Raw genomic sequence first — 13,933 nt, 5'->3', positions numbered from 1 at the left:
GACAATGTTTGGTTTAGGAAATGGGAGCAAAAAGGGATATATCTTCTGGAGCACGTAATGGGAGCCACAGGGGAGGTGGAACCGTTAGGAACTTGGGAGGAAGAGTCTTCTGAGGGGTGGGGTGCACAGTTCGCCTACGCACAGCTAATACATTACGTAAGGACCTTGGACAGGAATAAGTTGCAATTCAAGCTAGGAGTGGAGCTCAGGTCATTTTTTTCAAAGATTTCTGATAGGGGGTTGTCTATCTCTGGGTTAGTGCAGGCCCTTGTTCAGCTATGCCCAGCTAGAAGGTTTGAGGGGATCAAGGCAAAATGGGAGGAGGAATCGGGGGTGGGGCTAGGTACTTGGGAAGTTTTGCAATCTCTAAAAGGAGTTTATACTTTAACATCTGATATGCGGTTGAGGGAATGTGGGGCTCGGGTGATCCTACGGGCATATATGACTAAGGCGATGTTAGCACATGTGGAAGGGGGCCAAGATTCGCAGTGTTCCAAATGTGGTCATCCTAGACATACATACTATCATGCATTTTGGGCTTGTCAGAAAGTGAGAGGATTTTGGAACCAGGTGGTGCGTTTTTTGGAACGCCTGGTGGATAGATCTCTTCACGGTTCAATGGAACAATTACTTTTGGATGTGCCTGGAGCATTTCGAAGTTTAAAGGGGCCTGGGCGACTGCTTTGTAGGAAATTATGCTTGGTGGCTCGGAAAACAATTTTACAATACTGGGTGGGGTCGGAGACTCCAGCTTTGGGGCATTGGAGGAATCAGATACACCAATTGATGGCATGGGAAGCTCGAGATGCGAAAGGCACTTTAAGACGCAAGAAACAGTTTTTGACAATTTGGGACCCTTATTTACAAATAATGAGCCCAAGAGGTAGGAGTTTCATTATTAACAATTTGTAAAACTCCTGGGGTAAAGTCCATAAGAGGTGAAGGAGGTTAAGATGCTCACACTCGAGACATTTGTAAGATGGCTGGGGAAGGGAGGGTGGGGAGGGGGCGTGGGGAATTGCTGTTCAGTATCTCAAGATAAGGGTTGGTTAAGGAGTGGGGGGAACAGGGGGAGGGAGCAAAAGTTTTGTGGAAACACTGTATTTTGATTCACTGATGGAGTTCTATGTCCTTTCTGGGGTAGATGGAGGGTATGCAGCATGTTCAATAACAGTGGAAGATACTGGAGTTTCAGAGGGAAGGGGCAGTTACGTGTGTATTGGAACGGATTGATAGATATAATGTTAAAAGTGAGTTTTGGGGATTCCGATAACAAAAGGTTTACAATTAAAAGGAGGAGAGGGTGGGGGGAGGGGGGGTTGTTTGGGGAGAAAAAGAAGAAAATGTTTTGATATATGTGGACGGATGGATAGTTGTCTGTTGTATTAGGAAGGTTAATCGTTGAACATTGTGTATCGATGTTTTATATAATACTTCAATAAAAAGATTTAAACATAAAGATAAATTTCAAAACATCTGCCCAGAACGTCTGAGCATGCGGGCAGGACCACCCAACCTGAAACATATCTTCCTCTGAACCACACTGGCGCCAACAGAGTGCTGAACCAGAGTGGAACATCTTGGCCAAACGCTAGGGAGTATAGTATCGACAGTAAAGTATTTTGTGCCCATTTTCCACCATTGCACTTGAAATAGAAACCTGAACCAAAGATTTAAATGATTGTTCCCATTGTGAGAACTCGTATGCTACATCCAAAGCTTTCTCAACTTAGATAGATAGTACTCAATAGAGTTATGGAATGAGAGGAGAGCCCTATATATTCTCAAAATGCCCCCTCTCCCTCCCCACACAAGCCCTTGTTCAATTAGGGTCTCGGACAAGCTTAAGTTACCTCTTGCCCTACGTACGATAAGATCTCGAAGCTGATAATATTGAAAGGCATGCAAGGGAGAAAACCCATACTCTTTACATAGCTCTTCAAAGGACAAGACTACACCCTCCTCCCACATTTGACCCAACTCGCAAAGACCCAGGCCCCCCCAACAAGCGGTAACAGGAATCCTAGGTACCTGGGGTAAAGTGGGGGACAAAGTGGATTAACATGTGCAGAAAATATGTACGGCCTGGGAAAACTTTTCTCATATCCTACTCCAGGTTGTCAAAGGCCACTGGAACAGAGGCAGGCAACTTCTAATTATCTCTCCCAAAACCTGTCTAAGTAGCCATGGTATTGCTCTCAGTGGATGAGGGTCTAACCACCCCTGCTCAAGCCGTTTCCAAATCTTCCCTGTAACCAATATGCCAATATTCTAAGATGGGCTGCTTGATAGTATAATAGAAAAAATAGGACTTCCATCCCGCCCCCCCCCCCCCCCCAATGCTCTCAGCTGGTACATCACCTCTTTACGCACCCGCAGTGGCCTTTCCTTCCATATGAAGGAGAAAACTCTACATTGCAAACCCTGCAGGAATTTGTCTGGTAGGGAGATAGGCAACACCATGAATAGATATAGTAATTTGGGGAGTATGATAATTTTAACTGCGCTGATCCGCCCTACCCAGGAAAGTGTCAACCCCTTCCAACGATCTACTTCTAGGAAAAGGTCCCGCACCTTATGGGGGGGGGGTGGGGGGAATTGACCTCATATAACTCATCAACCTGACGGGTTATATTAATACCCAGATATCGTATATATCGGGTTGCCCACCGAAATGGGAACTCAGATTGCAATACAGCTATATGTTGACTAGTCATGTTCACATCTAGGGCCTCTAACTTATCAAGGTTGATCTTAAAGCCTGAAACTGCTTCATAGTCTCGCAACAAGTCAGAAACTACTGGAAAGGAAACCATCAGTTCCACCAGGGTAAGAAGTGCATCATCAGCAAAAAGGAGAATCCGGGTCTCGATGTCCCCATGATGTCCCCATCCTGGATTCTTTTATAATGAACTTTCCTAACAGATGGAAACCCCAACAACAAAGTACAATAGAAATGAGAATTCCTTTGCAATGTTGGATAAGCTATCAACTGCAGAAGAGAAGAACAATTCCCCTGCAATATATTTAACACAATACAGGCAATCTTAAAAACTATCCGAGCAGAAACTGGTAACTAAGGTAATAGTCCAAGCAAAGGTGTCACATGGTCATAATGTGACTTAACTATAAATCAATTTAGCTGCAATGTTTTGCAATAATTGCAACTTATTAATCGTGAATTTAATCCATCATAAAAAGCAGTACATTAATCCAATTGTAGCAATATTAGAGCCTGAACCAGTATGCGAAAATGTTCTGTAAAGAAAGCAGATCTTATTGCTCTTAATTGACGTAATTTTAAAAAATAGCTTCTTGCTTAATTAACCTATAGATCTATCGTCAACTGAGTATCCAGAATAACTTCCAAAACCTTGGAAGATTTTTCAAGCTTCAACTGCTCTCCAGAAGCTCTAGTTATACTACTAGGAACTAGAAAAAAAATTACAGAAATATAACAAGTCCATCAACACCACTGATGCTAATCTCGTCAAGATGTACAGGACCACTACATCAAAAAGCAGCCGTAACATTGAGAAACAAAGACGGAGATGCTCAAAGGTTATCCGTGCTTACAACATTTCATTTAGCCAATCTAAATGAAATGTCATTGTGCGGTTCATACACAGAGGCTTTCTGCCACTGCTTTACTGTGCACGGAAGCAGTGACCATAAGTCCCATGCTATGAGCTCACTAATATTAAAATGAGCTCATTAGCAATTACATACAGTGCATAGAGAAACAGCTCATGGAAAACCTCTGCCCTAACAACTAAAATTTACTGGAAGCTCCAGAGCTGTTGGTAGGTTTTAGCTGTTAGGGCAGGGAGACTTACTGCCCAGAATTTCTGCTGGAGCGTGAAAGTGAGGACACAAATGCAGAAGGTGCACTGCTGCACCTGTGGTGCTTCCAGTGGTTCCTAGAGAGAAGGCAAGAGATCTGGCTACTTCATTTTTGCATCTTCCTAAAGATCAGACACCAATTTAGCACCAAGATGGGTCTGGTAGAGGAGGCCATCGATTTTCTACTTCTGGAGAGCAAAAGTCCTATTCCTACTGTTTGGAAGGAGGGGTTATTTAACAGAAGGTTGAGCCCACGATTTAAGTGCATCGGGAGTGCTCCCCCACATTTCACTGGTCATGCACAGAACAGCTGTGCCTACCACTCAGCTCTTGCAGGAATGCACCAGGAATGTTTTGACCCCTTTACCAACCAATGCTCAACACTAACAGCGTGCATACAAGTGTGAGATCATTTTTTCAGTGTCTCCCCTTAGCTCATGTCTCTCTCTCATTACTTGGCAATCTTCTCCTTCAAATTTTCATTTAAAGCACAGTGCTCAGAGCATCAAGTCATTGAGGTCATCAGTACCTTAGAAAACTGCCAGCCTACACAGAGGGAACTCACCCTTCAAGGACAAAACCAGCACAAGATCTGGTGGGACAGAGAACCCATATTACAGCCCACTGGAAGCAGCAGTGGCAAGCCTCATGGGACTATGAGGATTTGTGAGCCCAAAGGAGTGTTACAGTGGTAAGAAGTAGTAATGGAAAATAACAGATGCAGTTTTTTTTTTTTTTTTTGGGGGGGGGGGGGGGGGGGGGGGGAGGAGGCGGCGGTTGCAGCTGCAGCCAACCAGGAATGCCAACTGCCTTATCCTATTGATTAGATATCAGATCCTAGCTTCAGTCCTCATTACTGGCCTAATTCTGCAGTACAATTTGGTTTTCTGAGCTGCCTGTGGACTCCTTGGCCACTGAAGCTGAAATGCAGGCTGGCAGAGGGCACACTGCTGGCTTAAATGGTGCATGTAGAGCTTTCCTATTCATGAGATCTATAGGCAGAGGGCACGAAGCACAGAAAAATACTAGAGTACAACTATAGTGCTGGGATTTGTGAAAGATAGATGGCATTGCATGAGTACAAGAAGTACAGCAGAGGTTACAGAAGAAGACGACCAAAAGAATGAAATTGAACCTGGGCTGTGGAAGAAAGAATCAAAAGTGAATGGGGGGGGGGGGGGGGGGGGGGGAAGGAGAAGAGAAGGAACCTTGTCTTAGGGAGAAAAGAATGGGTATGCTGCATCTTTTAAACGAGGGAAGACCAGCAAGCACGTGTGTATTTACTTCACTGTTAAAAGGGTATGATACATACCTGTAGCAGTTGTTCTCCGAGGACAGCAGGCTGATTGTTCTCACGACTGGGTGACGTCCGCGGCAGCCCCCACCAACCGGAAAGAAGCTTCGCGGGACGGTCGGCACGCAGGGCACGCCCACCGCGCATGCGCGGCCGTCTTCCCGCCCGTGCGCGACCGCTCCCGCCAGTTGAATGACTAGCAAAAGATGAAACACACAACTCCAAAGGGGAGGAGGGAGGGTAGGTGAGAACAATCAGCCTGCTGTCCTCGGAGAACAACTGCTACAGGTATGTATCATACCCTTTCTCCGAGGACAAGCAGGCTGCTTGTTCTCACGACTGGGGTATCCCTAGCTCTCAGGCTCACTCAAAACAAGAACCCAGGTCAATTGAACCTCGCAACGGCGAGGGTACAACAGAAATTGACCTACGAAGAACAACTAACTGAGAGTGCAGCCTGACCAGAATAAATTCGGGTCCTGGAGGGGTGGAGTTGGATTTACACCCCAAACAGATTCTGCAGCACCGACTGCCCGAACCGACTGTCGCGTCGGGTATCCTGCTGGAGGCAGTAATGAGATGTGAATGTGTGGACAGATGACCACGTCGCAGCCTTGCAGATCTCTTCAATAGTGGCTGACTTCAAGTGGGCACCGACGCTGCCATGGCTCTCTGACACTATGAGCCGTGACATGACCCTCAAGAGTCAGCCCAGCCCTGGGCGTAAGTGAAGGAAATGCAATCTGCTAGCCAATTGGAGATGGTGCGTTTCCGACAGCGACCCCTAGCCTGTTAGGGTCGAAAGAAATAAACAATTGGGCGGACTGTCTGTTGGGGCTGTGTCCGCTCCAAGTAGAAGGCCAATGCTCTCTTGCAGTCCAAAGTGTGCAACTGACGTTCAGCAGGGCGGGTATGCGGCCTGGGGAAGAATGTTGGCAAGACAATTGACTGGTTAAGATGGAACTCCGACACCACCTTCGGCAGGAACTTTGGGTGGGTGCGGAGGCACTACTCTGTTGTGATGAATTTGGTATATGGAGCATGAGCTACTAGGGCTTGAAGCTCACTGACCCTACGAGCTGAAGTAACTGCCACCAAGAAAATGACCTTCCAGGTCAAGTACTTCAGATGGCAGGTATTCAGTGGCTCAAAGGAGGTTCATCAGCTGGGTGAGGACGACGTTGAGATCCCATGACACCGTAGGAGGCTTGATAGGGGGCTTTGACAAAAGCAAGCCTCTCATGAATCGAACGACTAAAGGCTCTCCAGAGATGGCTTTACCTTCCACACGATAATGGTAAGCACTAATCGCACTAAGGTGATTCCTTACTGAGTTGGTCTTGAGGCCAGACTCTGATAAGTGCAGAAGGTATTCAAGCAGGTTCTGTGCAGGGCAAGAACGAGGTTCTAGGGCCCTGCTCTCACACCACACGACAAACCTCCTCCACTTGAAAAAGTAACTCTTTTTAGTGGAATCCTTCCGAGAGGCAAGCAAGACCCGGGAGACACCCTCAGACAGACCCAACGCAGTGAAGTCTACGCCCTCAACATCCAGGCCGTGAGAGCCAGGGACTGAAGGTTGGGGTGCAGCAACGCTCCGTCGTTCTGCGAGATGAGAGTCGGAAAACACTCCAATCTCCACGGTTCCTCGGAGGACAACTCCAGAAGAAGAGGGAACCAGATCTGACGGGGCCAAAAAGGCGCTATCAGAATCATGGTGCCGCGGTCTTGCTTGAGCTTCAGTAAGGTCTTCCACACCAAAGGTATGGGAGGATAAGCATACAGGAGGCCGGTCCCCCAATGGAGGAGAAAGGCATCCGACGCTAGCCTGCCGGGTGCCTGAAGTCTGGAACAGAACAGAGGCAGCTTGTGGTTGGTCTGAGAGGCGAAAAGGTCCACCGAGGGGGTGCCCCACACTCGGAAGATCTTGCGTACCACTCTGGCATGGAGCGACCACTCGTGCGGTTGCATGACTCTGCTCAGTCTGTCGGCCAGACTGTTGTTTACGCCTGCCAGGTACGTGGCTTGGAGGAGCATGCCGAACCGACACGCCCAACGCCACATCCCGACGGCCTCCTGGCACAGGGGGCGAGATCCGGTGCCCCCCTGCTTGTTGACGTAATACATTGCAACCTGATTGTCTGTCCGAATTTGGATAATTTGGCAGGACAGCCGATCTCTGAAAGCCTTCAGTGCGTTCCAGATCGCTCGGAGCTCCAGGAGGTTGATCTGCAGACCCTTTTCCTGGAGGGACCACAGACCCTGGGTGTGAAGCCCATCGACATGGGCTCCCCACCCCAGGCGAGATGCATCCGTCGTCAGCACTTTCGTGGGCTGCGGAATTTGGAATGGACGTCCCAGGGTCAATTGGTCCGTATGGTCCACCAGAGCAGTGAAGTGCGGCAACTGGTGGAGAGGCGGATGACATCTTCTAGATTCCCGGTGGCTTGGAACCACTGGGAAGCTAGGGTCCATTGAGCAGATCTCATGTGCAGACGAGCCATGGGAGTCACATGAACTGTGGAGGCCATATGACCCAGAAGTCTCAACATCTGCCGAGCTGTGATCTGCTGAGACGCTCTGGTCTGCGAAGCCAGGGCCAAGAGATTGGTGGCCCTCGCTTCGGGAAGGTAGGCCTGAGCCGTCTGGGAATTCAGCAGCGCTCCTATGAATTCCAGAGACTGAGTTGGCTGGAGATGGGACTTTGGGTAATTTATCACAAACCCCAGCAGCTCCAGAAGTTGAATAGTGCACTGCATGGACCGGAGGGCTCCTGCCTCCGAGGTGTTCTTGACCAGCCAATCGTCGAGGTATGGGAACACGTGCACTCCCAGCTTGCGTAGGTAGGCCGCTACCACCACGAGGCATTTGGTAAACACTCGTGGGGCAGAGGCGAGCCCAAATGGCAGCACACAATACTGAAAGTGGCGTGCGCCCAGGCGGAATCTGAGATACTGTCTGTGAGCTGGCAGTATCGGTATGTGAGTATATGCGTCCTTTAAATCCAGGGAACATAGCCAATCGTTTTTCTGAATCATTGGCAGAAGGGTGCCCAAGGAAAGCATCCTGAACTTTTCTTTGACCAGGAATTTGTTCAGGCCTCTCAGGTCTAGGATGGGACGCATCCCCCCTGTTTTCTTTTCCACAAGGAAGTACCTGGAATAGAGTCCCTGCCCTTCCTGCCCGGGTGGTACGGGCTCGACCGCATTGGCGCTGAGAAGGGCGGAGAGTTCCTCTGCAAGTACCTGCTTGTGATGGGAGCTGAAAGACTGAGCTCCCGGAGGACAATTTGGAGGCAGGGAGGCCAAATTCAGGGCGTATCCGCACCGCACTATTTGGAGAACCCACCGGTCGGAGGTTATGAGAGGCCACATTTGGTGAAAAAATTTTAACCTCCCTCCGACCGGCAGATCGTCCGGTACGGACACTTGTAGGGCGGCTATGTTCCCGTGGATCCAGTCAAAAGCCCGTCCCCGGCTTTTGCTGTGGAGGCGCAGGGGGCTGCTTAGGCGCACGCTGTTGACGAGAACGAGCGCGCTGGGGCTGTCCCTGTGCCTGACGAGGCCTTCGGGCCGGCTGGTTGTACCTACGCTTTGCAAAAGAATAGGGTGCAGCCTGCCGTGCCCGGGAAAAACGCCCACCCGTGGGGGCGGATGCTGAAGGCGCCCGGTGGGAGAGCTTGTCGAGAGCGGTTTCCCGCTGATGCAGTTGGTCCACCATCTGCTCGACCTTCTCACCGAAAATGTTATCCCCCCGGCAAGGGACGTCGGCCAGTCTCTGCTGGGTGCGGTTGTCCAGGTCAGAGGCGCGCAGCCATGAGAGCCTGCGCATCACTATACCTTGGGCCGCAGCACGAGATGCCACGTCACAGGTGTCAAAAATACCCCTGGACAGGAACTTTCTGCATGCCTTCAGCTGCCTGACCACCTCCTGATAAGGCCTGGACTGCTCCGGCGGGAGCTTCTCGACCAGGTCCGCCAGCTGTTGCACATTGGTCCGCATGTGGATGCTCATATAGAGCAGGTATGACTGGATGCGGGTCACGAGCATGGAGGATTGGTAGGCCTTCCTCCCAAACGAGTCCAGAGTGCGAGACTCCCGCCCCGGGGGCGCCGAGGCGGTATCCCTCGAACTCCGTGCCCTCTTGAGAGCAGAATCCACGACCGCTGAGTCATGGGGCAATTGGGGCCGCATGAGCTCTGGGTCGGAGTGGATCCTGTACTGGGACTCTGCTTTCTTGGGAATGGTGGGGTTAGTTAATGGTCGCACCCAGTTCCGAAGCAGTGTCTCCTTCAGGACATTGTGCAGCGGCACCGTGGAGGACTCTCTAGGTGGTGATGGATAGTCGAGGACCTCGAGCATCTCGGCCCTCGGCTCTTCCACAGAGACCACGGGGAAGGGAATGCTGATAGACATATCCCGCACAAAAGAGGCAAAGGAGAGACTCTCAGGAGGTGAGAGCTTCCTCTCCGGTGAAGGCGTGGGGTCCGAGGGAAGGCCCGTAGACTCCTCTGAGGAGAAATATCTAGGGTCCTCCTCTTCCCCCCACGAGTCCTCATCCTCGGTATCGGACATTAGCTCATGTAGCTGAGTCCTGTACCGGGCCCGGCTCGACGTCGAGGCACCGAAGTCTCGGTGTCGTCGAGCGGTGGACTCCCGCGCCGGCGGGGACGGAGCTCCCTCTATCGACGTCGACGGGGACTCCACCTGCGTGGCAGTCGAGACCGGCACCGCAAGCGGCGGCGGTGTCGACAGCCCCGGCGCCGGGCTAGAGCTCGCCGGCGCCACAGTCATCGGCGCCGAGGGCACAAGCACCCCCGGCGCCGGCACAGCCTGGCGCATCAGCCCTTCCAGGATCCCCGGAAGGATGGCTCTGAGGCACTTGTCCAGGCCCGCTGCCGGGAAAGGCGGTGGGGCCGGTAAGGGTGTCGGTGCCGGAAGCTGCTGGGAGCCAGGAGACGGCACCGAGGTGCCGGAACCCCGACGCGTCGGTACCTCCACAACCGACGGAGACCTCTCCTCTCGACGATGACGCTTCGGCGTCGACTCCTCTTCGGGATGCACCGAGGGCGTCCGGTGACGACGCTTCTTATCCTTTTTTCGATGCACGTCACCGGCGCCGGAGGGCATGGAGGAGGAGGAGGTCGATCCCCCTCGGTCTCGAGGCACCGGGTCAGACAGGGGTCGGTCCCGTGGCTCACGAGCTGAGGGAGTGACCGGGGCCGACTGCCCACGCGGCCTCTCAACCCCACTCTCACCGGCGGACCGGCGGGCCAACGGGACCTGTTCTCCTGGGGTCGCTGCCATCGGTGCCGATGTCTCGGGCATCGATACCGGTACCGAAGAACCGGCCTTCGATACCGATGCCGTCGAGGTCGACGTCGAGGGGCCGGCGCAAGTTCCAAAAAGACGGTCCCGCAGAACTTGCCTCGCAACCTGAGTCCGTTTCCGGAGACCGAGACACAAAGCACACGACTTGAGATTGTGCTCCGGCCCGAGGCACTGGAGGCACCAAGCGTGGGTGTCGGTCTGCGAGATCGGCCGGCCGCAGCGACCACACTTTTTAAATCCACTCGGGACCTTCGAGGACATCGACGGAAAAATCGCGTCGGCGAAGTCAAGTCGTCAATGGTGGCTAAAATCACACCACGAAAAGATAAACGACCGAGCGACCACTAGGCCGCAATGTGGCGTCCCCGCTGGAAGCGAGGGAAAAGGGGAGCGCGTGCTCCACACGCGCAGAGATTTTTTTTTTTTTTTTTTTTAACAAACAAGAAAAAGGAAAACCGAACGGTAATCCGAAGCGAAGCGACGATCCACGTAAACGCGGTCGAAAAATCCGGCGGCTGAAACAGAGAGAGTGGCAGAAGCACAACTCTCTCCAGTCGCGGAAAAAAAGGAACTGGCGGGAGCGGTCGCGCACGGGCGGGAAGACGGCCGCGCATGCGCGGTGGGCGTGCCCTGCGTGCCGACCGTCCCGCGAAGCTTCTTTCCGGTTGGTGGGGGCTGCCGCGGACGTCACCCAGTCGTGAGAACAAGCAGCCTGCTTGTCCTCGGAGAAGTATAGAAATCTAAGCCTATAAAAGAAAGGAAGATTTAAAAAGAATGACAGTAGGAATATACGGAGGGCTATGAAGGGAGCCAAGAGCGTGTATTAGGCAGGCTGAGTGTGTGGTTTTGACAGGCTGAAAAGGAGAGTGACTAAGAAAGATGACTTGGAAGGTGAGGTTTTGGGGGGTGGGGGGGCTAAGTTAAATCTTGGATTAGGGATAAATGGATAAAACAAATAGCATTTTCTTGAGAGAAGCAGTTCCAGCTTCTAAAGCACAGAAACAAAGCAATTAGGAATTGCTCTTTTCAAACTGCCAATACCCAATTATCTATGTTCCCCAAAACCACCCCTCTACCCCTATGTCATCATTCACAAGTACCCTAACTGCAACTTCTCCCAAGCCAGACACATACAAAGACAACAGCTAAACATGTGAACACACATTAAAAAATTAGAAGCTTTAAGCTTTCCATAACAGATGCTAAAGCTAATAGTTTTTAACTATTTGTCATTCCATTTGCCCACATCTGAATAATTTTAATAGTAAATTTAATACAAATAAAAAGGGTAGGCTCCTCACTTCAGATTACATGGGAAGTTCATCTCTACATACCTGAAGCGCCTCCTTTGCAGCTTCACACTTCTCCTTGCGTCCTGAAATTATGATGATATCACTCTTCTTTGGAGAGTCAGCATCAGCTTCCTTTACCTCTCTACTTTCCTCACCATTCTCCTGAACTGCCACTTCAGCACGGGAAGCTGAAAAGAATGAACATATAACACAACTGTGATTGCTTCATACTCCCAGGTCAAAAGTGATTTGGTGCATTGAGATGTCAAATGTGTGGCTGAAAACCACACTGAACTCATGCATGACATAATAATGTTCTGTTTTTCAGAGAGTGAAAAAAAGTTATATTGTGGAATGATTTACCAGTTAAAAGTAAACCAATTTCTAGCTAATATTCTGAAAAGTTCTTTGAAAAATTCCAGAAATAAGTATGTTATCCATCGAATTATAGTATTTCTCTTGGAAAAGAAAATAAGATGATACCTTTTATATTGGACATAACTTAATACATTTCTTGATTAGCTTTTGAAGGTTGCCCTTCTTCATCAGATTGGAAATAAGCAAATGTTGGTAGATGACAGTATATATAATTGAAACATCAAAGCATTCCACTGACAGTCTAACAGGATGGAGGTGGATAGGTGAGAGACAGGAAGAGAGACAGGTGAGATAGGAATGGAGACAGGAGGGGGACAAAGCAGTACATTTTTATGGTTTATAATGGGCTAGAAAACCCAGATCTTTAAGTCCTGTCTGGTGGGTGTCAAAATATTTAACCATTCTACTACTTATTTCTATAGCGCTAAAAGGCATATGCAGCACTGTACACCATACACAAAAGACAGTCATAGTAACATAGTGGAAGTGTTTAGAGATTTTTTTTTTTTTTAATATATATAGGCTTTCCCAAAGTTGTTGTAAGTAGACAGTAAAACAGATACAACCTGAGAGGCTAGAATGATTAGAGTACGTGTTCAGTTATCACCTGACTAACTGAAAGTGCAATAAGCCAATAAATTTTTGTTCCTTTATTAAATTAAAAATAAATGTGGTGATTAACTGGATATCCAAACTTCTGCATATGCAACATTCAATTTTTATTTTTTTTCAATGTGTTAAAAGCAGCAAATATATAGTAATTATGCATTAATGTTTGCACCATATTGAGGTTTTTGTTCATTAAAGCATACAGTTTGACCTGGGGTGCTTAAAATTTTGCTTAGAAATATATATACTTCTCCCAATGTATTTGGAGTTTACGATCAGATACCGCATTCAATTCAAGCTTCTCCTTCTTACCTACAAATGCACTCAGTCTGCTGCCCCTCGCTATCTTTCTACCCTCATCTCCCCTTACGTTCCCGCCCGTAACCTCCGTTCACAGGATAAATCCCTCCTCTCAGTACCCTTCTCCACCACCGCCAACTCCAGGCTCCGCTCATTCTGCCTCACCTCACCCTATGCTTGGAACAACCTTCCTGAGCCCTTACGCCAAGCCCCCTCCCTGCCCGTCTTCAAGTCTTTGCTTAAAGCCCACCTCTTCAATGCTGCGTTCGGCACCTAACCCTTACCATTCAGTGAATCCAGACTGCCCCAATTTGACTGCCCCTATCGGACTGACCGTTCACTTGTCTATTAGATTGTAAGCTCTTTGAGCAGGGACTGTCTCTCTTTGTTAAATTGTACAGCGCTGCGTAACCCTAGTAGCGCTCTAGAAATGTTAAGTAGTAGTAGTAGTATAGTAGATGACGGCAGAAAAAGACCTGCATGGTCCATCCAGTCTGCCCAACAAGATAAACTCATATGTGCTACTTTTTGTGTATACCTTACCTTGATTTGTACCTGTCCTTTTCAGGGCACAGACCGTATAAGTCTGCCCAGCACTATCCCTGCCTCCCAACCACCAGCCCCGCCTCCCACCACCGGCTCTGGCACAGACCATATAAGTCTGCCCAGCACCATCCCCACCTCCCAACCACCAGTCCCGCCTCCCACCACTGGCTCTGGCACAGACCGTATAAGTCTGCCCAGCACCATCCCCACCTCCCAACCACCAGTCCCGCCTCCCACCACCGGCTCTGGCACAGACCGTATAAGTCTGCCCAGCACCATCCCCGCCTCCCGCCACTGGCTCTGCCACCCAATCTCGGCTAAGCTCCTTAGGATCCATTCC

The 13,933-nt window shown here is 49.9% G+C and overlaps 1 protein-coding gene across 1 annotated transcript in view; it reads right to left on the bottom strand.

Moving 5' to 3' along the window:
- Window positions 1-13,933, bottom strand: part of HDLBP (high density lipoprotein binding protein) — a gene marked incomplete in the record, with an annotated part of 521,467 nt that overhangs the window by 164,752 nt on the left and 342,782 nt on the right. The window contains 1 exon segment of the mRNA XM_030216982.1: window positions 11,803-11,948. Coding sequence (XP_030072842.1) covers window positions 11,803-11,948 — 146 coding nt within the window.

This window comes from Microcaecilia unicolor, chromosome 10 (assembly GCF_901765095.1).
Source record: "Microcaecilia unicolor chromosome 10, aMicUni1.1, whole genome shotgun sequence".
Taxonomy (NCBI): Eukaryota; Metazoa; Chordata; class Amphibia; order Gymnophiona; family Siphonopidae; genus Microcaecilia; species Microcaecilia unicolor.
Note: the sequence above shows the minus strand (reverse complement) of the source record. Positions and strands in the feature narration are given on the sequence as shown.